General features: G+C 40.2%; 1 protein-coding gene across 11 annotated transcripts in view; it reads left to right on the top strand.

Annotated features, from left to right (window-relative positions):
- The first annotated feature begins 246 nt into the window (after positions 1-246).
- Positions 247-25,285, top strand: part of AGFG1 (ArfGAP with FG repeats 1) — a 37,463-nt gene continuing 12,424 nt past the window's right edge. For 2 of the 11 annotated variants that reach the window (XM_075417917.1, XM_075417918.1), the window contains exons 1-5: positions 249-737; positions 9,777-9,870; positions 20,195-20,310; positions 20,842-21,004; positions 21,907-22,063. In XM_075417917.1, coding sequence (XP_075274032.1) covers positions 571-737; positions 9,777-9,870; positions 20,195-20,310; positions 20,842-21,004; positions 21,907-22,063 — 697 coding nt within the window. In that variant the 5' untranslated portion in view covers positions 249-570. Of the gene's footprint in view, positions 738-9,776; positions 9,871-20,194; positions 20,311-20,841; positions 21,005-21,906; positions 22,064-25,285 lie in introns of all 11 variants that reach the window. The other 9 variants (XM_075417922.1, XM_075417921.1, XM_075417923.1 and 6 more) reach the window with 6 other exon arrangements.

A 25,285-nucleotide genomic window follows, 5' to 3' on the forward strand; every position in this document is an offset into this window, starting at 1 on the left:
CCTCCCCCGGGAAAAGGCGAGCCGTGCATTCGATCGAGATCTTTCCACCGGGATTCTCCACGGGACCGGCCCCAGGCCCCCGCTCCGCCCCGCCAGGCCGCGCCAGGTGCCACCGCCCCGCCGCCGGCGGCGCCTCCCTCAGCCCGGGGCCGCAGCGGGAGCGGGGTGCGTCCTCCCGCGCGAGAGGGGGCGCTGCTGCCGGCGAGCGCGTCCGGCTCCGCCGCTCCGCCGCCATCTCCTGCTCAGATCTCATAAAGGTGTCGCGCAGGTTCCGCCCGGGCTCGTCATACAGCCGCCCCGGGCCTGGCGCCGCCGCCGGCCTCCTCCGCGCCTCGGCCCGCCCCCCGCCCGCCCTCTGTCTCTCTCGCGCTGCCGCCGGCCGGCGCGAGCGGCGGCCGCGCTCCCGCCCCGGTTCATCGGCGGGCGCCGGTTGCCCTCCCCGCCTCTTCCTCCCCTCCCGCCCCCTCGCCCCGGCCCCCTCTGCCGCCGGCCGGGCCCCGGAGCGCCGCTGCCGTCGGGGTGTGAGCGGGGCCCGGCGCCGTGCCGGGCCGTCCCCTCGCCGGCGGGGCCATGGCCGCGAGCGCCAAGCGGAAGCAGGAGGAGAAGCACCTGAAGCTGCTGCGGGAGATGAGCAGCCTCCCGCCCAACCGCAAGTGCTTCGACTGCGACCAGCGCGGCCCCACCTACACCGACATGACGGTGGGCAGCTTCGTGTGCACCTCCTGCTCCGGCATCCTGTGAGTGCGGCTGGGGGGGGGCTGGGGGGGCCCGCGGGGTGCGGCCCCTGCCCGCAGGGCCCTTCTCCCCACCGCCGGGCTGGGGGGAGCCGGCGGAGGCTTCCCGGGGCTGCTGGCTGCCAGCGCCCGGCCCGGGCGGCGGCGGAGGCGATGGCGGGGGTGCGTGCGCGGGGCGGCCGCAGCCCGGAGCCGGCCCTGCCGCTGCCCCCGGGGAGGTGCCGGGCTGCGGACGGGGGCCGGCCGCGCACGTGAAGGGGGGACCACCGGCACCCCCCCCCCGGCAGTCACCGCAGGTGTGGTTAATTAAACCGGCGTTGGGAGAGGGCGGTTGGAGAGAGCGGGGGCGCGTGGCTGAGCAGCCCGCTTCCATCCCAGCCGGGGAGGCGCGGGGAGGCCGCCCCTCGCCGGAGTGCCGGGCTCAGCCTTTACCGGTCTCCCTGTAACGTCGTGTCACATCGCCAGCCTAGCCCGGCACGTACCGAACTGTGCTTGGCAGCAGTTTGTAAGACAAACGCTCTAAACTCCAGCGTGGAGGATAAACTCTAACCCTTATGGTTTAATATACTTGGTCAGAAAAGTAGTTGAAGGCTTTTTCTGACGTCTGTTATTTCCTACAAGCTGTATCAACGTGACCTTTAGCGGCGGACTGGCTCAGATGAAGTGGATTGCATTTTTCCTGTTCCTCATTCCTGCATGGGCCTCCCCCCTACTCCTCCTCCCGTTTCCACCCTTCCTCCTCCGAGATAGCGTGTATGAGACTGAGAGATGAGATGAGTCAGTTCTAAATTTCAGTTACATATGCATAACCTGGGGGGGGGAAAAGGTACTGTCTGCAGTGTTACCGTTTCCACAGCGAAATCTGTTTGCTTGTTTGTGTTGCTGTGACATTGTGCTTATAGCACAGAGTAGGCTCAAAGAGTGACCAAAGTAGTAAAATAGTATATCAAAGGATGCAGATTTGTGTTTGTAAGGGTCCAAGTTCATAAAAGGCATTCAGGAGCCTGAACTAATTTCTGTCCGTTTACTAAGAAGGACTGAGTACCCCACACAGGCCTTCCAAGTAAGGTCTGGTGTTTTAGAACAAGGTTGGTAATTATATTGAGATTCGAAACAAAGCAAACATGTTAGTTCTGTGCTGAATTTACATGGAACAAGCTGCCTTTTATAGTACCAGACGGCTAATTAGTCTTGGGGTTTTTTTCCCTTCTTACTTCTACTTTGTGTAGGCTTTTGAACAGCCTTGACGCAAATACAGAAAACACGTTCAGGTTGTGGAACTGAAAAGAGGCTCTAGTTTTTGACATATACATGCTATTCAATCAGCCAGCACTGGCTATTGTTTGCTGTGTTAGCAAACTGTTATTTGTGCTGGCATGTGAAACTATTTTAAGCTACTGCACAGAGCTTATTTAGTGGTTGCACATGTTCTTACTGGTTAAACTGACAGCATGATAGAACTGCTCCATGAGAGTATTTTCCTTAATTTTTCAAGCTTCTTGACCTTAATAGACAAATATATCAGGAGTGCTGCTGAGATGTGTCGAATGGGTTCAGTAGGATTTGTTCATTTTCTCTGTTGACTGGGAGGTCTGGACTGCTAAAGTCCATAGTTCAGTTTACAGTAACCCAAAGGACGTACATGCAGTGAAACAGCAACGAGCAGGGGCAGCTGTCACTTGCTGTTAAGTTGGGTATCATTTGGATGTTAACGTGTTTAAAGGAGGAAGACTTTTTCTGAAGAACAATTGTTAATGTATTGGTATTCTAATAAAATGCAAATAGCTCTCTCATTCTCAATATGCAGTATTTTTGTGTTGCTAGAAAAAAGAAGCCACAAATAATATTTTTAGTTGTTACAGCTAGTAACACCTACACTTAAAGCTGGAGTAAAGGACTGTTAAGAGGGCTTAAAGCTTTCTTCTGAGATAAATTTGGGCTTGCTCTTTCATGTTGACTTGGAAATGCTTTCATAAATTGTGTGTGCAAGATCGTATATATTGGTTAACACCTTAGAGCCTGGCCAGTGGGATATTTTTTGTTAGTGATGAGACTTAGTGTAGAGATGGGTCATGTCTGTTTCATAACCAGAAACTGTTATCTTTAACACTTCTGTTCCAATAGTCCTTTATACAACTTGTTTATTTCCAAATGCTTTTCACTGTAGAGTTCTACAGCAGAGGGAAACTACTTGGGAAGAAACCGCATAATGGCAATGAAGTGTAAAAATACTGCTGCTTCTGTAGTGCTTAATGGCGCTTGCATTCTACCTCATAATATTTGCTTTACTGTAAGGCTTTAATAATCTTACTACTTCATCTTGTTTGCATTGCTTCTTGTTTTAATTAATTTTTTCTAATCTGATACAGGAAGTATTCTTGGAGTCACATAGACTAGTTTTTTCAAGTTTGAAGTACCCAGTGCAAGACTAAAATACTAGAACATTGAGAAGTCTCCTTCAAAAAGGTTGCTTCATTAATTAAAAGCAGTTGCTAACATTGGTATCATCTTAGGCAGGTTGTTCTAGATACAGTTAACTCTAAACTTTTTAAATCTGAAGTTTGAGTTTAATAGAGTTTAGCTCTATTCAAGCCCAAAGCTTTCATTCTGGATCCATCGTTAATTTCTTCCAATGATTCTATGTGTAGAAAGAGAGAGATGCTATGTATTACTAGATTTAACTTTAAAAATCTACATTTTCTTAACCCTTTCAAAAAGTAGTACATCTAGCTTGTTCAAATACTGCTAAAAATAAGAGAGCTAGTGACTTTTTTAAAAAGATCTGTTTCTGACTTTAGTGTTGAAAGTGAGTCTTGTCAAGTTAAAAGTATGAATAAGCTAGAGGAGGTTCTTTTCCATACCACCTAGGTTTTACATTTTCCATCAGCTTGGATTTACCATAGCAAAAGTCTCCCTGTGCAAAATGGTGCATGCAGGAGAAGGTTCGTGGATAGTGGTGTGGCTCGTGGCTTCCTCTTAAAGGACCTCTGCTTGGCCACAGTGTTTAAATTCTCTTTGTGTGGCAAAAAGCACACTAGCATCACACAAGCTGTGTTTAATTGAAACTTTTTGGTGTTGGACAAGAGTATGGGATAGGTGGAAATATGCACGCAATCATTGCTTCCCTGAGAGTGGGATGAGATGCTCCAGAGGAGCAGTCTTCTCAGGTCAAGTATTACGGTAATACGAAACCAGAAATCTTCTCTTTATTGTAGCAAAGCTGCATCATATCAACACTGCTGTTGATAGAGAGATTCCTTTGGTTTGACAGAAGTCCTTTGGTTCAAAGGGTTGTGTTGGTAGCTACATCTATTGTGTTTCTGGATGCTACCATGTGTCCTGCTGACAGGGACAGCCTTCCCTTTGTCTTATCAAATGCCTCCTTGCCTTGCTTCTCAGCTGTCTGTGTGTATCTTTGCTTTCAAGCACTTCTGTACCATTCCAGGTCAGCCTGCTCCTAACTTTCGTGAAAAGAATATGTTTTTAAATTCTCAAATGGAAACACTACTGTTTTACTAAGAGTCCACTTCCACAAGTTTTGTACTACAGAAATTTTTTTATTTATTCTTGACTTTTTGTTATCTGCTGATGTGATAATTAGGACACTCTGACACTCCTTCTGCCCTTTCCTTCACTGCCACCAACTTTTGTCACTCCCTTCGAACTTAGTAAGGAAGTCTCTTGTTCGGATGTTTGCACTTCTGGCTTGTGTCAGGAAGGAGCAACAAAGAATGTTTAGAACATAGGGCTACTGTGGGGAATGCTAAAGGCCTTTTATGCTATTTCTTACAATTATTCAATCATATCGCCTTCTTTTGGCTGCTTATAATATTCCTAGTTGAAATTTTAAATTTAAAATTATCCTTGGTAAGGGACTTCTGAATCAGTCAACTTGGAGAATTTGATGCCAGATAACTAACAACAAAATAAAAAATAAATCTTTGTGCAGTGGTGGTGAATTATTGTCCTTTTCCCCAAAAGAAGCTTTGCAGAAATTAAAATGGCCTAAATAAACAGTGTTAGAGTGAAGGTGACTCTGGCTGTGTTGGCATGACTTTCCAGTCCTTTTTTTTTTTTCTGTTGGACCATGTCTGTAAAATGGCTCTGTTATATGTGTGTGTATATATATTTTTAAGGGTATTTTCTATATTACTATATTTCTTGTTTTCAGTGTCATGGCTGGAAAGCAAAGGAAATGTCTGTACCACAGTGAATACTGTGCAGTTCAGAAAGGATGTTTGTTTTTTTTTTTTTTAAGAAGAAAGGTAAATTAACCTTGACTGTGCTTCTAAATGTGTATGTGAGCCTTGTGCTGTTAACAATAAAGGAGCTTGTGACACAGTGGAGGGTCTCCAGGGAGGTCTACAAGTATTAGGAATGGCTAGTGCTGCTTATATTCTCTTTTGCTAATAACAGTAGTGTAGAAATAATAACAGATGCTGTGACGTGGGGTTTTATAAAGCTTATTCTCCAGACACCTGGGGATGTAGGGTGCTCTATGATGGCTTGGCATTTGACTTGTCTCACTAACTTCCTGCTTCGTGGGTGATCAGATTTTGCTGGTTTAGGATTGAGATCATGTTGGAATCTGATGCAGGGAGACATCAGCGTGTTGCATAGTCGTCTGCCCACCGTTCCTCCCACGGAAGGACCCTCTGTTCCAGCAGAGCCCACTCTTTATTTTTCCCCTTCCCAGTCCTGGTCTTTGCAGACAGCTTTGCCGACATTTGTTTGAGGTGAGTGCAGGAGCGGCTGCTCTGCCAGCAATCGCAAGTTCAACCATAATTTGCTACTAAATTATGTTAGTAACAAATGTTCAGTGCTTGTTGACAGCGTTCTGAATGTTTAATATTTCAATTGCCAGACGTCAGAATCTTGTGTCAGTGGCCTTAAAGCTTCCTTTGTTTGTGAGAGCACCAGTTACAACAATGCTCTCTGACGAACAGAGATCTCATGTTCTCTGTAGCCGCCCCTGTGACAGGCTATGTCACTAGAAGCTTGGACTAATTCAGTGGAGGATAGTCTCGTAGCTGGAAGTTCTGGTCATAGTGCTATTCCACAGAAATAGTAATTGCTGAGTATGAAGAAGTTGGCAGTGATGAGTAGGATCAATGTGTGGCATGTTCTAGCTATGGTGTGCTGGGTAAGTGCAAGTGGCAGAATAGTCTTACTCGGTCATCTTTCCCATGGGGCTCTGAGGAGTTAGCTGCAATCTGGATTAAATGCTGAGGTAGCCTTTGGTTGCCATCTTCCTCAGGAACTCTGCAGTAGAGAAAGAATAACTCATACTGCAGTATGGGTGCAGGTTGCAAATATTTGTTCAGGGTCAATTTAAATTTAGGCATTATTAATTTGGACTAAGGGACTATAATATGTTTTGTTTCCTGTTAAATAAGGAATACTGTAAAGCATTAGAACTGTCAAATACATGGGAAGAAACAAAGCAAGTGGTAAATACATTTTTCCTGTAAAAAGGGAGGTTTGTTAATCCCTCATAAGGGATAACTGTGCTTGGCTGTCTACCAGTAAGCTTCCCTCATGTGGATGAGTTGTTTGTGAATCATTTGTGTAATCAAGTAATCTCTGTAGGTAAGGAAGGGTATAAAACATCTTAGGATTTTGAAGTAAGAGTGGCTTTAGTACTTAGGCTTGGTTCTCAAGTTCTGCTTTATAAATCCCACAACTGTTTTAGGGAGACTCTAGTCAGTTCATGGGTATAATAAGATTGAAAGATGCTTATGCTAGTTAGAAGTCATGAAATAAAACGTTTTAGCTGTTCTAACTGTTCTAATGGTAGAATCAAAGTAATTGATCCAAGCAACATAATGCATATGTTTTGGGTTGTATTTGTATGCTGTATAATGCAGCCTCTTGTCTTGAATGCCTTGTTCCAGTCTGCCTTCTTACACTGCTTTAGTGTAAGAGGAGACTTTTCATAGGCTTCACCCCACCCCTTGTCATGTTAAATAAACATAGAAGTTACTTATATGTATGGTACTGCAGCTTGATAGTTAACTTTGCATTTATGGCTACTAAAGTTATGTTCAGGATTTCCAGTCTCCCTAGACCACCGATGTGGCAACACGCTCTCTTTCATCCTGCAAGACATCTGACACTGGTGTGTTGTGATCTGACCTTTAGGAGTGGGGCATGTCTTCCTCCTTAGGGCAGGCAGCTGTCAAAGAAATGAGAATTCACCTTATCACCACGTCACGGATGTAATGTGTAAATTGGGGAACTCTATAATGTGAGCCTTAAAACTCTAGAGCAGTCTTCACTGGATAGAGGAGTGTACAAATCTCTGATTAGGCTAAACCAGATCTAGTCTGTGCTCTAAGTACATACAATATTGCTGCTTGACAGAATTGAAGATACATGTTTGCTGATATAAATGCTTTGAAGAGGCCTAGTAGATCAGTGTAGAATAGGTACTGCTCAAATAACTTGTGTAGTGCCTTTAGATTTCACACACAGGTACAACATAGCACTTAAACTATAATTCTTGTAAAAATTAATTTCCAGCAGAAGATAATGTGAAAGTTTAGATATACTACCTGGCCTGAAAAACCTGTGAATGCGTTAGTGAAGAACCCTAGATTTTAAAGTAGTCTTTGACTTGCTTACAAGTGTCTAACTGTGCATCTTAACAGGCGGAGAGTAAATTGAACAGACCAAGGTGGACAGAACCATTTTTATACTTACTATAAAAGTAAGGGGCAGTAATTGTCGTATAATATTTGATGGAGCATATTTATGTGAAATGCCAAGTGGATGCAAACTTTATGCTGTCACTTAATATGCAGTTCTACAGTGTCGCTTAGTGACATGGAATTACTCACATGCACAGACCAAGAAGGTGTTAAAAAACCCCAAAACCAAACAAAACCCAAACAATGTCATACTAGCATCAGCTCTGAAACAATGAATTTTAACTGTGTAGAACTCTTAGAGATTTTTTTGAAGCTGCATTATCTTAAAATGACTATTTACTTTGTCTTCGATAATACAGTATTTTAAGAAGTGCTGTTGTGTATTTGATTTACAACTAGATGAAAGATGTTAAAGTGTTAATTTCAATTTACCATGGAATTTGAATGTTTTGAGACAAGAAATTAAGTTGCTGATGGTTGAGTTGAATAAACTACCTTGAAACCTGTCACTAACTTTAATAAAACTTCCGCCGTTTTGTTGAGGTGCTGAACCATGGAGTCTAATTTTAGATGCTCAGTTTTGAAAAATTTGCTTAAGCAAATAGCATTCTGCAGAATTAATTCTCATATGCCAATAGGTGTGTGTATGACTCCTGTCTTTAAGGTGCCCTTAAGTTCATTGCATTTCTTGTCAAAATACAATTAATTGTTTATTTTATCAGAGTGTTTTAAGCAGTGAATGTCTTAAATCTGTTTTTTAATGAAACTTAGGCTTAAATGTTACTGCTTAGTGTTCTAATAAATATCCAACTTTTAGCTAAAAATGTGGAAATATTTTTCACACAGGATCAGAGCTGTCTTTTTACAGGTACAGTGTGAAATGAGGTGTCAAGGTGAATTAGCAAGCTAAATGCACAACAATTTTTTTCTTTCCATTATAATTAGAAACTCAAAGTGCTAAAAAATTTCTTTAGAAGTGGAGTATAAAGTGTTAATATTTGGAACATCGTATTTTAGCAGTACACTATTTTGGTGGATAACAATTTAATATATAGTTAATGTTCTTGTAATAATCATGGAGTTCAAAAAAAACTAGTAGTCATCTTCAACTGAATGTCAGTGATTTGTTGTCTTGGTTTTTTTATTCCTAAAAGCAATCTGAACCAAATTTATAATTAATGTGAAGTAACAAATATAAGCAGTAAAACTAACCCTTATGAATTGACTTGTTAGCCCTGTATTACATCCCTGGAAAGTTTCCCCCAGCTTCCTTTCTGGAAACTTTCTTCTCATACATAACCAGAGAATTTTGTATTCTTTGATATCTCATAGTTAATGTATATTCTTTTATTTTAAGATGTTATTGCAAAAATCCAGGCCTGATTAACTTGGGTGTGAAACTAACCCCATTGTGTTGCCTGAGTTAGTGTCTCCACTGTTTGGCATATGTGGGATGCAATGTTCTTGTTTCCATTGAACAAAACACGGCTTGTTTTTGATTGTGTTTGTGGGCAGAAGCAGTAGTTAGTATGTATTTAAAGAAAGCTTGAAAAGAAAGCAAGCTTTTTCTTACACTGGCACTGTTCTGTGTGCTTGCAGGTTTTGACTGAACTGGGTTTGACAATGTCAGGCTTTGATGGCTGAAGTGACTCAAGTTTGTTAGCTCTGCTGCAGCGGTCTGTGGCATGGGTGTGAGAGTGGTGCCAGTCTTTGCTTAAGGCAGAGCTGCTGAAGTTTTGACCTATTGCATTAGTAATGGTATCTCATTTGAGAGCACAATAAAAATGTTGTCTTTTTGCTTTTGTTGCACTTAGTTGTGTAGTGTTCAGGAGGAGGAAAAAGACAGACCTGTGGATGGAGGGGCAAAAAGTAGACTAGAAAAAGATGCTGGGAGGAAACAGGAAACAGAGCGAGAGAAAAAGAATCTGAGCTAGGGAGTTCAGCTTGAACAAATCTAGTGGTTGGGTAGAAGTTGTAGTTGTAGATTGAAGTGAGGGAGGAGTTGGAGGGAAAGAAAACTATGACAGAGGAGCCCAAGATTGAGAGATGAAGGGTAGAGGCAAGGGTGAACAAGTTCGGGGAAGCAGTTTAGGATTTTAAAAAAAGTCTTAAGTTTTCATAAATTTGCATAGAAAGGGTTAGAGTGAGTTTGCATGTGCAGTTACAAACGTTTGTCTCCCCTAAAGCTAAATTATTTAACTTCACATATTGAATGTTATTCTGAGATGAACTTGCACAGCCTTGAGTTGTATGGCAGTACCAAAACGAGTGCGTTTTACAGAGACAGCTCCTAAGTTTAAAACTGACTGACTTCTGGTTGTAATCTTACAAGTGATTGTATTATGACAGATTTCCTGAATACTGACTAAATATTGCTTGCTTCTTCTTTTAGACGGGGCCTGAATCCACCCCACAGAGTGAAGTCCATTTCAATGACTACTTTCACACAACAGGAAATAGAATTTCTGCAGAAACATGGAAATGAAGTAAGTATTTGGAGAATATCAAGTGTTTTTGACACTTTAATATTAAACTTTAAAACATTACTTAATGAAACCTTGATATCATTTTTTTGTAGCAAAAAGTAAGTAGAAGTCTTTTGAAGCCAACGTCATTTGAAGTGGTGCTTCCAAAGAGCTTGTTTCACTTAGGAAGCTGATCATCAAAATGTGATGTGTTATTACTCAACCCAGGCAATCTAGATTCACATGATCAGTGTTTCTGAATTGGACTTGCTTTTGTGTAAGGCAATATGCGTCTGTCTTTTTTGCTGCAAGCCAGACCTTGAGACTAGCTGCAGCAGTGTTTCCTGAAAGAGCATACCGTGACAAAAATAAATCTGTTGCTTGTAGCTGTTGTTCTGTAGAGCAGGTGTCAGAAAGTCTTCTAGTAGTTTCAATAGCCTCTTTCTTTAATGAAAGTGTAGCAGTGTTGAAGATTCTTGAAGAGAGGAAGGAAAGGGAGAATTTTTTTCCTCTGAGAATTGTTACCTAGTAAGTGTCTGTATGTTTCGAGTGGCTTGGGGCAGCCTTGAAGACAAGAAGTTCTGGTGCACTGTATATTTGTTCTTTTTAATGAGTGAGAACTAAATCTGAGGTCGATGTTGCATTGGCCCCATGGAACACATGGAGCATGTAAACCCTAGACGTAGCTATTGCTATCCTCAGTTTGAGGATGAAGTTTGTATTTTAATACCATACTATAGCATTGAGGATTTTAGAGGCGGCTTTTGCTTCTGTTCTGAATTAAAGAAAGTTCTATTTCACTGTGATTGGATCTGTATTCTCTTTTAGTAGAACTATTGATTGTAGGCTACAGAGCGTCTTGTCAACATGTTCTTGTGAAGCTTCGTGGGGATAAGTATCAGCTTTTTAGCTAATGATGAGATTTACCTTTCTTAAACTTGGCCCATTCATAACTGTCAGGTTGAAGAATGAAAATAGGAGTAGCAATTTCTTTGTCTCTCCTGGTAAATGTGTTATTTGTTGAAATGACTGTTAGTGGATGATTCCTCTAGACAGAGCTGGAAATAAGGTCTAAACTCTTCCAGAAATTATAAAATACTCTTAATGGCTTTGGCTAGTTTTTTTAAAATTGTTTTGGCATGTTAAAAGCTGTGTAACATTGCATATATATTTATACATATATATGTGTAGCATATTGCTGACTTCTTGCACAGGGAGAATAATAAAGACTCTTCTGCAGGTTCAGATAAAGTATGTTGGAATCTCTTTCCATGAGATTAGGTTGTGAACTCCAGCTTTGCTTGAAGCTTCACAGGTGTGAAGGAGGACATGTGTGTGCGTGTGTATCTGTGTCCCTCTCCCTCCCTCCCTGCATCTGTTTTAATTTCAGCTTTTCACTGAGTCTGCAACAACTAGAGAATGCTACCAGTTTCATTTTTCACTGATCAGAAACCTTAAGTGATCCCTACTCGGTTGATTAGTGTAGTTGTCCTTTTCATTATAGACCTGACTAGTCTGCCAATCGTAATGATTTAGTTGATACATAACTTATTTGCAATGCCATACTATGTTTCAAAAGCAGGGGTCTTTGTAGTACGTACGCCTCTAATTAAAGTATTGCAATAGTTTAAATGAGTGAGTTCATGAATGAAGATGTCCTGAGTTTAATTTTGGGTTGTTGGATAGCAGTGCATTGCCTTAATTCTGAAGTAACACCGAATAGATATTTGTAATCGCAGATAGTAGATTTAACAGATGCTCAAATACTGAACAGAAGTGATATTGCTTTAGACACTGTTAGAAGTTTAAAACTTAAGCAAGTTTTCACTTTGTCATGCTGTATGTTGCAGTAGTTAAATAAGCATTTTGCTTTCTCTTGTTGCTATTGGACTTTGGAATACGCGCCTGCAGATAAGATAGCGTTGGGCAGATGAAGTTCATCTGACCTCACAAAAAACCTTCTTTGCTTAGCTTGCTCTTCAGCGTAGGTGGCTCTTGTGTATTTAGTAAGAAATGAAGTTTTCTAGGGTGAACTTGTTCAAACATGGAACTGTCCAACTATTTTAGAATGTGGATATGTGAAACAAAGCACAGTTTAGATACTGTAACATTTAGTTGTTTTAGTTCTGCAGCTATATGTAAAAAAAAAAAACCAACCCTCAACTTTTTGCGATATAGTATGTTTAACCTCCACTTTTCTGTAGCTTGTAAAATACTTTCCTGCCCACTTTGTCCTCCCAGTCTTTCTCCAACATGGCCAAGGCCTCTGTGGTAAACTTTCTTGATTCCAGGTGAGTAGATCATGTTGTACAATAGGGAACTTGTTCTGAATATAAAGGAAAACAGCAAGAAAGCATCTCTGAGATAAGGTAGTTATTAAGGTGGTGAGTTGTTCTTAGAGAAATTAATTTTCCACTCTCCTTCAAAGAATATTTATAAGGGCAATGTATTGTATGAGGTGGTTGTTCTCTTAAAAAAAAAATCCATTTCCTAATCTCTGAAATAGAAACTTTTCCCCAGTTGTCACAAATTGCCATCTTTGTAGCACACGTGGGTAGAACATTCGGTTACTAAAAGGCTTCCCCAAAATAGCTGTTTTGGGAAGAGGTTATTCAGAGCAGCTTCTCTTCAGTGTGAGACACCATCTCCTTCCCTGTATATACACCCCTCAGGAGTGTCTTTCTGTCACAGGTAACTTGAATTCTTTTTTGGATGAGTGTTTACTGCTTCAAATACAGATTTAAATATTTTTACTGTATTAGACATCTATATTTTGGTGTTGCTTACTCATCTGCAGGTATAAACAGATGCCCAGACTCTGGGCTGCTAAGGTTAGGGTTAGCTCACTTTTGCAGCAAGAACGGAGACGTCTTCAAGCTGATATTTCTCAAGTGCCTTCTGAGGCCCTTTGGGAGGATAAAAACAATTCTGACTCACTGGGTAGGATTTTCCCCCTCCTCGTTCTCTTAATGAAAAGCAGTGTGAGGTATTTTCACACTGTATTTTCATGTTAGGATTAATGAGGAGAGTGGTGTGGAGATGGTTCTTTTTGAATACTCATGATCAAATGATGCTAACGTTGATTAGGCCTCTGATTCAGTAGTGCAATGATAGTAGAAAGTGAACTCGCTGCAGAAAGTGGAGGTGGTACTCATCTCGTGTTACCATTATAGCTGTGAATATTTGTTCAGAAGCTTTCCCCTGAAGCTGAAAAATAGTATCATGAGACAAACCAGTCACATAGTTAATTTTTATACTACACTTCTGAGAAGTGCCGTATGTTTTATAGCCTTTCCTAATAGCCTGATCTACTGTGCGTATGGTGGAAGAACATGATTTGGATGATCGTGTATTTGGAAAATCTGTGTTCATCTTGGGCAAAGATCATGTTTACCTGAGCTAATGAGTGGAACACTATGCAGGTATGCTCAGCTGCTTGGGATTAGTTTATTGGTGCTTAAGTTTGTTTTTGCACCAGTCTTCCTGCTCTTTTCCCGCACTCTAGATTCCAGGAGAACCTACAGTTGCAGAACTGGTAGCAGTATGGGGCTGGCTGGGAGCTGGTGTTTGGCCTGACCAAAACGCTTTCCTAGAATGTTCTTTGCTACGGAATGTGACCTAGAAACCCTGGAGTGGAAAGAGCAGTAGTAAGCTGGAGCTGATGAGTCCTGACAGCACGAGCTGTGCAGTCAGGTGTCCTTGTAGTACATCCCTGGTTCTACTAATACGATAGAGGTATGTGAGCTGTTGTGTATAGAGCAGTGTCTTCGTTAGCAGGATCTACTAGCTTGGACTCTGCTTGTGAAAGCAGCTATAGCTTCTGGACCCAAACTGGCTTTGAAATTAGTATACTGGCAGTGTAAAATTCTTTTACCCTACAGAGATTAATGAATAATATTGACATCAGAAGTGCTGAATTACTAAACAAAGCTATAACTTGCTTACATAAGGGAAATGTGTCCAAATCTTTCTTCCTGTGGCGAGTGTTATGTTTCGGAACATAGTTTTGTTGTGTGGTAATCTGTAGTTCTTTGCACTGTCAGCATTACATTTAGTGCATAACTGAGGATATTTTATTGGGGGGGAGGGGGAGGAGAAAAACATCTAATTTGGCATTTACCAGACTCCTGGAAGGTAAGATCTCATTAGAGCTTTTTAAACTAGAATGTCTTGTGTAATCTTCCTATGAAATGGTATGTCTGGGTGTAAACAAGAAGTGTGCTATTGCTGTAGGTCTACTAGTGTGCTTTTTCTAGTTGAAGTGCAACTTCTACCAGCAGAAGTACGTGTTCTGTTACAGCTTTTCCTTGCTGTGCTGCCTTCACTGCATACGAGAGAAGGTGGCTTCATGAGCAAAAACTTGTTTTTGCTGGCCTAACTGAATTTTTACTGTTCCTAAGTAGCACAGCTGTGCTAACAGGAGTTTCTGAAGTGTGGTGGCTCAATGTGTTGTGTAAGCAGAAGGCCTTTGTCTGTCCCATATTCACCTTCCCACACACACTGGAGATCTGTATCAGTGAAATAGTTATGACGTGGTAAAGTGTTTGGTAGTTGAAATATGTACTACTGGAATAGAAATAACTGGAATCTCAGATTGTCTCAACTTTCTAGAAAATTTGATGGATACCAAATTTGATTTTTTCTTTATTAGCATTTTTTTATGTGCCTATCTCTCTGCACCTCCTCAGCTCTGTAAAAACACACACAAACCCCCCTAAAACATGACAACAAACTTAACAGCAAAACCAAAAGCCAACCATTTGTGGAAAGCAGGTATGTTTATGTTCCCCTTAACCTTTGAGCCCTCGCTGGAACTCCTGAAAGCATGAATGTTACTACGAGGCTGGGTTTTAAACCAGGAGCCTTTCTGGTCAGCTTTGTTTTGTGGAGTACCACATGTGCAATGAGTGGGACAGGTTCTTTGTTCCTTTGTGCTACAGCTAAAAACAAGGGTGATTACTCAAACTGTAGGACTACAATCGTAAATAGTGTTTAGAAAATAAGATAGGTAAATACAGTTGTTCTAGGAAAAAACAGTTTATCTCAGACAGAATAGCTGTTGAGTGCAGATTTGGGGAAAGCAATGGTACGAAGAGAAAGGTAGGTAAAGACTTTGTAATTACATAGAATATGCACTTGGCCTAATTTCTCTTTTCAGAGTTATATTTAAGTTATGGCAACTCTCAGTTTCTGCCTTGCTACCTCCTGGGTTTTTATTTAGGTCAGGGTGAGTAGGTTGAAGCTGGTTGTGATTCCCTTTCCCTCTTTTGTTCATGCTGTACTTACTGATACAATTCTGAACTTTGCAGTTTCTAGTGGCCAAATGTCTAATGACATCCCTTGCAGGATTTGAGCTTGTTGGCAGAGGACGGGTACTGTTCTTCCCAAACCAGCAGTAAAAGGATTCTCCATGAACTCTTAAATTTTGCAAAGATAACAGCTGAATCCTGTTTTCTACTGTTGTTACCTGACAAGATCAAATTTTGCTTTGTCTTGTTACTTTGCAGCTCCCACTGTGTAGTTGAGGCAGGCTTCAAAGACTTCAAAGTCTTGCTTCTGTCAACCCTTCAACAAAAGTAGACATTCAAATGCTGCATACACTTAATCATTCTGACTTCAGTGCTGTGTTTTTTTTTTTTCTTGCTGCACCAGTGGGACATGGACTAATTATGCTTTTCAGGGACAGTGGACAATGATTATGGATTGTTGGATATGTTCCACTGTTTCTAGGAGCTTCCACATAACTTGAATGTTTACTCTTGGCTCCAGCTTGCCATGCTCTTCTCCTCTAAGCAGAGCATTTTGTTTGACAGAACTTTGGTTATCAAAAGGAGGAGTACAGCAAGGCTTTTGGTGAATGAACAAAGCTTTTGAGTAGAGGCTTATTTGTGCTGGTGTTGCAAAAAGAACAATATTAATGTTAAATGACTGAGCCAGAGTATCCCCAGGAAGATGGTGTGATGTAGAAGGATTTCAGAAAGCCATAGAATTTTTAGGCCAGGTACCTTAATAGTAATGTTGTGTAACTTCGTGGTGAGTTGGGATGCTTCTTCATGTATTACCTGTAAGAGCAAAGGAAGGAGTTAAAATGGAACTTAAGACGTATCATGAAACTTGGGCAGTAGCATTTGCTGAATCAACTTTTCAAATCTATGTATGGAGTAGTTAGAGATGTGTTTTGAAATACATGCTCTTCGGGATATCAAATTCAAATTTCTCAAAGCATATATTGTTCTGATTTTTTGCTGCTTTTGAAAATTACTTACTTGGGTTTTTTCCTCAAGTAGTAAGTTTGTATTAGAAAATCAAGAAGAAAACTTCGTGTTTAGTAGAGCGACTGGTTGCTTAAAGCTTGGTTTTGTGCAGATGTGCCGTTTACTGCGTTTTTGCACCCTTTTCCTCATGTCCTGCCAGTAATGGCTGGGCAAGAGTCAGCACATGCTGTGAGTAACTGTGCTAATGTGTTCAGGTGTCCTGCCTAGGCAGCTGTCAGGCGAGACAACACAGAACTGAAGCTGGTGTTGAAGTACTGGTAAATAAAGTTGCCAATCTGATTTTTCTACATTTCCACTTTTTTTTTGTTACAGTTAATCTTCCAGTATCTCAAGTGCTGTCAAATTCAGATAGTGCACTTAAAAGATGTGATTAATGAGGAGTAATCAGGATACCAAAGATGTAAATGCTGAGTGATCATTCCACAGCATAACTCAACAGCAAGTTGCATGGCATAAATTTCCTTGATCTTTATCATAAGATTAACTTTTAAATAGCTCTGAAATAAAAAAAATGCAATGGCCTGATCAGTAAAAATATTCACATTTCTCACGGCAAACTTTTTGCACAAGATTCAGTACCATTAGTGACTTAAGACTATCGAAAGATAACTATTTTGATAAACAGTTGTATGATGATGTGAGTTCTGTCTCTGACGACAGTATTTTTAAATTTTAATTTCCACTTTTGATTTCATCCTATGGTATTGCACAGCACGCTGACTTTTTTTTTTCGAAGATAACTGAAAACTGTGTATTATGGCTCGCTTGAAGCCTGATCAATGCAGTATTGTGGGTCCCTGTCAAGTCATATGATAGTAACAGAAGTATAGCTAGAAAGAGCATACAGGTCACCAGCAAACAAGGAAGGACAACGGGCCTTTTATTGTGATCTGAATGCTTGCTTGGAACGGCTGCGGATGTTCAAAGCATTGTGCGGTACTTCATACAGAAATAGACAAAACTGTGCCTTTTCGTAGTTTCTTGTGTGATATTAAAGCTTTAATATTTGCCTTTCTAAAGGACTTGTCTGTACTTAAGACTTCCAGGAAATTGTACTTTCCCTGAGAACTCTTCAGGTAAAGAAACTTGTGTGAAATTTAATTTGCATCTCTGGTGTGGTAAAGTAAATGTTTTAACCTGTGTTTGTATAGCTGCTGCTGTCAAACTCTGTTAAAATGAGAACTTCTTGCTGAAGCATGTGTGACTAGGTCTAGGTTCTTTTGTTTGGTGGTTGTGTGTTGCCTGTTAGTAATACTGTTCTCTCTGCTACCAGTAACAGAGAACCAATACGGAGTGCCTGACTGGTTTAATTAAACAAGTTATAATAGTCATGTAACGAATATTTCAGTTGTTACTGCTTTGTGTTAAGCATTCAGAAGAAATTAGTTGCTCCAGGAAACGCATTTGGAAGCCTGCTTTCTGAAGGTTTGCAAAAACAGCAGTGCAGTGGGAGAATTGATGCCTTTAAGAAGCTTGCATCATTGTAAACCAACAGTGTGTTTGTACAGCGCAGTCCTCCTTCATACCTGTTTGTGCAGTCATAGAACTGCTACCTACTGTAGCTGCTTAGCTGGCAAATGATCTTAAGTCACACAGGACCTTGTTTTCTGACTTCTAGGAATCACCTGTAGTGGTCAGGAAGGCTTGAGACTATTTGACACGGAGTTGGGTTTTTTGTTTGGTTTTTTGGTTCCTGCCCGGATGCTTAGGCACTTCAGGGTGAAGGTGGAGAAAACTGGGAGGGAGAAAGGTGAAAACTGGGTTGTGGTTTGACTGTTGCTGAGTTGATCTCGGTACAGGTTTCAGTGGTACTAGTGACATGGTAATTGTGATGAGCTTTGTTCATCTGACTTGTCTGGGGTGGTTGGAGAAGGGGGAGTAGTTTAATGGCCTGATATGGGTGGGGAAGAAGACCTTCTCTTTCGTTCCCTAGCACATCTTGGTCTGGATGTGAACTGATCATCACGGTACAGCCCTGAGTGTTGTTCTGCTATGTACAGGATCAAGTAGCGGGTGTTCTAACGCTTGTCTTTCTGCTTGTCTGAAATTAGACACAAGTTTTTCTTTTCTTCAGTATTGGCTGACGTTATTCCCAATACTGAAGGGGGGGGGGGCAGGGAGAGTGGAATGGGACTGTGAAGATTCAGACACCACCAACTCCTGCTACCAGGTATTCTGTAACTAGCCATGAACAGGACTTCTCTTCCTCCTAGCACTCATATGACTACTAGTTGGTACAGTTATGCTTGCAGATCTAAGTACAGGAATACTACTACTGGCCCACATCAGACTATCCACTGCAGATGTTTAAAGCTGTACCCATAAATGTTCTGACTTTAGAAATTTTGTCAGCAAAAAGTAGTGCTTATGTGAAAGATTGCTACTATTAAAATCATGCTTCATGCTATTGGCTATTATGTTAGAATAAACTTGTGACTTCTTTGACTAATTTTATATCTTCTAATGTTATATGAAGAAGTATTAAATACCTTCAGTTTTGTGTAATCTACTACCATACTGCAAATAATGACTGTTTATATTTGCTCAGTTAGTGCACTGAGCTTAACCCTGTTGTAGAGTACAATTGCTGAATAGATGAGTTTATTTGAAGTAGGAGCTACTGATCTTATTTCTAGATGAGTATTTAAATCACTAATTTAGAGCTGTTCTTTAATCATTAGATCATCAAGTTTCCCATTGTTGTTGTTTGTCTCTATCCAGTAGATGACAATAAGGACTGCAGACTGTTGGACATGCAAGCAGGCTATACAAAATCAAGACATCAAGTATGAAATACATACTTACACTGTCTAACCTCTCTTGTTTGCTCGTTTGCTGAGCGATCTTTGAAATGACCTATAAGATATATCACACTTGACAACTAGCATTCCCAAGGGTGCCAAATTGCTACAATTTTGGTGAAATTAGCTGGCCAGGTAAAGAACACTCTCCCCTCCCTCCACCCCCAAGTGAGTGAGACCCTCTGTGGGGGAAGATGATGTAGTGGAAGTATCACAGCTTCTACCTTGATTTGCCAACTTTCAGGGCAATCGGTTTATGCAGGTCTGGCTTGTTAGAGCGTGTGCTTCCCCTGAAGGTTGTGGGGGACAATGCTGAAAACCTGGCACTACTGCAGGGATAGAGGGCAACACTTATAGGAGGCATGTGAGAGGGGTGGTCAGGACTATCTCAAAAGAGTGTGGGAAGAAAAGGTATGCATCATAAAAACAAAGATTTTTTTACTTCTCTGGGAGAAACCTGTTGTAAAATGGCAGAGTCTGTTTTTAGAGGTATATTTTTTGGGTGCATATTCAGGTTCCTTGCAGAGTAGTCTTAAGTGCTTAAAGAAGACACTAAGTGTGACAACTGTGCCTTGTTTAGTTTTGAGAACAGTCATCTTTCCTCTTGTTCTGATCAGGAATTGAAGCTGAACGTAACTGAGAATTTTGCAATTGGTTCAGCTTTTGCTCAGTCACAACTACAATTAGAAAATATAAAGCAAATTTAAAGCGGAGCAAGAGTACTTTCCCCTGTCTCCGATACTGTCTGTGAAATTAGATGTGTAAGATACCACTGAAACTGCATTATGGTAAGAAGGACGTTTGGAAAAAAGTTCCTATACTCAAACAGTAACTATGAGTATAAATACTAAACCTGAGATCCTTTAAAAGCTACCATTTGGGGCTTATGGCATATGGAATCTGAAACAGTTTAAGCGCTGAAGTACAGGTAAGGGAATGTAGAGAATTAGGTGAAGAAGAGTCTTAAATACCACAAGTAGAAATCAGATGCTTTGTCACTTCATGGGTACATACTACAGATATTTTGTAAAAGCAGTATTTGATGTTGAAACTGGATGCCAGGATTTGCCCTGCTGTGACAGATGGTCTCTCAACTTTAGGTATTTAGACCAGTACATGGTGCACCAGTCAGTTGTTATAAAGCAGTTCAGTCTGGAACAAAAAATATGCAGCCACACACTTTTTAATGGTTTGATGTATTAACAATTGTAAACTTTAAGTTTTGAAGTAATATATTTTCTCTGATTAATCTTGTGGTTTTTTTATAAGGTGTGCAAACAGATTTGGCTAGGCCTATTTGATGATAGATCATCAGCAATTCCAGACTTCAGGGATCCACAGAAAGTAAAGGAATTTCTACAGGAAAAATATGAAAAGAAAAGATGGTAAGATAGCTTTACAATTATAAGGATTGCCTGTGACAAGAAGTGAAGATGGGCTGTTATCCTCATGTTCTTGAGCGTGCTTTCCTTCTGTGCTATTTGGAGTAGATCGCACAGCTCTGTAAAGTGAAATGATTTCTGGACTTTTTTCAGAGCTCCTACAGGAAGCAGAGAAGACAAACTATTTAAGCAAGTTTCTCAATGTGTAGTTCATATTGATGGAACAGAAAAGGCTTAAATGGATGTCAGCAACAGTGTAAAGGGTTTTGCAGGCATTTATTAGGTGGAAGACATGTGATATGCATTAAATAAGTGCTATAAAATATTCATGACTTATATTTCTATTCATTTCTAAAAAATTCTGACATATTTAAATAATGGGTATTTTGCAAACTACTGATTGAATTTATTGCAGAGTCAGTGGTTAAAATAGCAAAGCTGAGATCTACCCATTCTTCACACTTGAGTCTTGTGAATGTTGAGCAGAAGTTTTCATGTTAAACTTGTAAAAAACGTTGCTCTTTTTGAATGTAGGTATGTTCCTCCAGAGCAAGCAAAGGTGGTGGCATCAGTTCATGCATCCATATCTGGGTCTTCTGCTAGTAGTACAAGCAGCACACCTGAGGTGAAGCCACTCAAATCTCTCTTGGGAGAAGCTGCACCCGCACTGCACTTAAACAAAGGCACACCTAGCCAAGTGAGTAATGGCAGAGCTGAAGAGCACAGAACTGTTTGGTTGTACTTTTTTAGTGGCACAAGAATTCTCACAATAGCAACTGTTACCTAAAAATGTGGTCGCTAAAGGCAACTTTATGTATTTTGTTGGAGTATACAGGTGTTTTTAGATGAGGTTCTCAATTAAGCTTGTTTCTATTAGTCAAATTTAATTTTTCTTTTAAATGGTTATTTTCAGTAAGCAGAATTTTCCAGGGTGGTTAACAAGTTTAGTTATGATTGTCTCTTGCATGAGTATCTCAAAAGTTTGAATCTAGTGTGACATTTTCATGTTTGTTTCTATTTGAAAACAATAAAATGGCTGATACTGTGAACCATGAGATGAGTAGTGGATATGTGTGTGAAAAGCACGCATGTTCATTATTACTTCCTTTGCATTCTGTAACTGTGTTACCAGGTGGCTTTCAGGGGATGTATGTATGCTGTTAGGTAAAGCCAAACAACACTAAGTACTTAGTTTGGAGGGAATACGGTTTTTTGAAAACCTGTTTTAGGATACAGGCCACTCTTGAATGGACCTCTTAAGACTCAAACAGTGGAAACTTGCAGCCTTGCTATGAAATTCTTCAATTTTTCTCTCCCTGTACTGAATTCTAAAGACTCTTTCAGAATGCAGTGAAGAACTACTTTCTAAATTTTAGAATAAAGTTTTATTGCAGGGTTCCTTTAAAAGCCACTGTAGTAGCGTAAGTAGATTGTCTTCCTCGTACTATAGGAGGGGGGTTTGTGCTGAATACAGCATCTTAAACTTCAGGACTAAATGGCTTGTTAAAGAAATATACTTACTCTATTGTTCTAGTATTTTGCAAAAGTCAGCTTGGTAAAATATCAGCTTTTATTAGCTAATTGAGATGTTGTTTGTAGTCTCCTGTTGTAGTTCGGTCTCAAGGACAGCAGCAACAAGAAAAGAAACAATTTGACCTCCTCAGTGACCTTGGCTCAGATATCTTTGCGGCTGCTCCTCCTCAGTCAACGGCTACAGCAAATTTTGCTAATTTTGCACACTTCAACAGTCATACAGGTAAGTATTCTGAGCAGTGTATCCCTTTTAAATGTATAAAATGTAGTCTTAATTTTTGATGACTTTAGACTAAGCTTCTTCATGAGGTATATGTAATTTCTGTGCGTTGAGAATGTTGTATTGCTTAGATCTTTATAAAGAAAGGCTGAAGACATAAAGGCTGCTAATGCTGCTTGTTGAAGTGGGAGTTGCTACAGCTATTTTCTATGTTACGTATGATTAGACTAGTTCTGCCTACTACTAGGATTTTAAATATTTTGAGGGAGAGTGTGAGAGGACGAGTAACAGAATGTATGGAGAATCTGCTATTAGACCTTCAGTTCTTTTTTCTGAAAATTGTTAGGAAGAGCATTCTGGGAAAGAAAGCAGATAGAGAGCCTTTAAGGGAGTTCAAATGCATTGGTGATAACTGTCAGTTTAAGAGAAAAAACAAAGGCTTTCTCAGTTTAAGGAATTACCTCCTTTTTTGTCTGTGTGTCTATTTGACAACTGAGTACTACCCACAAGAGTAGTATTCTGTAGTTACAGGAAGAATAAACATGCTTTCAGCGTATGTCTTGACTGAGGGTGGGGGTAGGACTTGAATTCTTAGAGTGACTTCAGTAAAATATATTGAGTCCTCGGGGTTTATTTGTGGCCAAAGATCTTGAGCCATAGAAGTTTATACTAAAGAACAAGTTGATTCTGTGGTCACACAAGTATGCTGTTGCTAACTTGCATTGTAGTTGCGGGAAAGTACCTTTGCCTGCCTTGTCTGAATGGGCTTTTCATCTAGTTTTTCTGAGAAACTGATGCTGCAAAGTCAACAAGAATAAGAGATATTTCTTGCTAATCAATCATGAGATTGTTAATAGCTGAGAGGAAGTGTGATGGAGGGGACTTAGGCACACCTGAGCAACCGAGCAAAATATCAAGGCTTTCTCAAAGTTAACTTTCAAAAAAAATAGTTGTGAAATAATTGGCTGAATTCAGTAATACAGAATAAGAATTGCTGTTGCAGTGTATTGTGAAATCCTCAACATAAGATTTCATGTTAATCATCTTTTTGGAGGTATATTTAACTGGGAGAACTTGTGCTGACTGGCCAATGTTGTATGGTGTTATTGAAGAGTCTGCAGATTCGTTCTAGTAACTTATTTTTTTCCAAACTTGTTGCTGAATGATTCTGTATTTATATATTAATTACTCTTTGTGGGTTTCAGTAGATGAAAAATTCCCTTAAAGCAATTTTTCAATACTATGTTCCAAACCTAGGTAAAATTCTACTGCATTTCTGCTGGGTAATTTTTAAAAGGATAAAAAGCAGCGTGAACACTCAAGAATAAATATAATCTTAGAGATTGATAATTTGTGGTTGCAAGAAGTGCTGAAAATGAAAATCGAGAGGAATACTCAGCTGTAGTGACTAGTTTTCTGTTTCAATAATTAACCATTGTGGTCATTCTCATGACTCCTTTCCATAGGTTTTAGAACCCAAAACAGTTTCAGGGCTGGTTTCTAAAAGACAAAAATCTAATTCTGAGCATGCCATAGCTGAATGTGTATTGCAGACTGGTTTATCTGAAGGTGTTTTCTGAGCTGCTCAGCTTTAGCAAAAATGAGTGTTAAATGCTCATTTAAGGAGCTGTAGAAACCGGTAATTCTTGTTAGTAATGGCATGCTACAGCAGAGGATGGAAGAACTTGCGCTTAGTTCAGCACTGCTTTCTTGGAGTTTATGGCCTGATGTTCTTGTGTTAGGGCTTGGTTTTAGCTATGTCTCCAGGATATAGACTTCTCTTTCCTTTCATGTATGCTATGGTTATCAAAAGAAATCACTGAAGAGCACCAGCAAATTTAAGGTCTTCTGGTATGAGTTACTGTTTCTGCAGTTGAGGCACAACTGAGTACAGCAGCTGATAGGAAAAATATTAACAAACTGTGCTGTGATCTGTAAAGTCTAGATGTAAAGCTTGAAAACTATGCAGGAAGTGCAACTTCTGATATGTTCTTTTTTCTGGCTTGGGACATTCTTGCATGTTGAAGGGGAGACATGCTGGCCTTACTTGTACTGTCTATATTTAATTTACAAAGTTCCACAACTTCTGCAAAATGATGAGATTTTGAAGATCATGGTAGACAGCTGTTCTCTGTCTGTAGTTTACAGATTGGTAATAGCAACAAAATAACAGACAAAAATTTTTGGTATGTAGACTTTCTATCAACTAATGGAATAGAAGACCTGCACAAAAGATTTTTTTTAAAAGGCGTAGTGACACAGTACAACTCTGTAACGGGTCACAAGGGAGAAGAGGCTTTACCCAGAAGAAATAAAATCGTGTGACATAATTACTGTCTTCTAATTTTCAGTTTTGTAATTGAATAGAAGTGGACTTTTATTTTTTTTTTCTTGTTTTGCAATGTTTCATGCCTTTATTCTGCACTAGGTAGTGCAAACCTCGCAGAAGAAACTACGCAAAGATTGTAGAGGCAGGTTGCATCGCCGTGATGAGTGCTGCCATACTTGAGCTAGCTTTAGCCAGTGAGCTTTTGCACTGCCTCATTGATCTGCAGTCACAACAGCAGTTGTAAATCTATGCCAATCTGCAATCCACTGCAGCTTCTTAACTTACTTAAGGTTGTTTTTGGGTTTCTGTGTGGAGAAGTGAATTTTGGAATTGCCAGTCTGTCCTTAAAAATGTGGTCTATATATCATTTAAGTACAGGAAAGTACAAGTCTACCTTTGTGCCACTTGTACATAGGTTTGAACTTTACCACATAAAATTAAGCAAGATTAACATCTGAATACTCTGCAGAAGTCTTTACAGCTCTACTGTTTTAACATGGGCCCACTTGCAGAATATACTTTGTGTAAGCTGATGCAATAAAATTGTTTAAAATGGCCTGTAATACAACACAGTCCAGTTTTTAATCTAGACCCAGAGATATTTCATTTAGGATTCTTGGCACAGTATTGTGTTTGTGTGAGTAGTTAAAATGAAGAATTTTGTCACAATTCCAGGAGTGATGTTTATGTACTTAATCCTGTTTGCTCAATGAAACATCAGTCTCTGAGTAGCCCCTATCCAGCTGATGCATCAGGATGAAAGCATCACTTTCATTTTAAAGCAAGGTGCAATTGGATTCCTAAGATACTCCTTTTAAAAAGCTACTGGTTTGAAAATAAAACAAACAAAAAAACCCAACTGTGGGCTTTGGAGCTGAAGTCTGTAGAAAATTGTT

This window comes from Opisthocomus hoazin, chromosome 4 (genome assembly GCF_030867145.1).
Source record: "Opisthocomus hoazin isolate bOpiHoa1 chromosome 4, bOpiHoa1.hap1, whole genome shotgun sequence".
In the NCBI taxonomy this organism is placed as follows: domain Eukaryota; kingdom Metazoa; phylum Chordata; class Aves; order Opisthocomiformes; family Opisthocomidae; genus Opisthocomus; species Opisthocomus hoazin.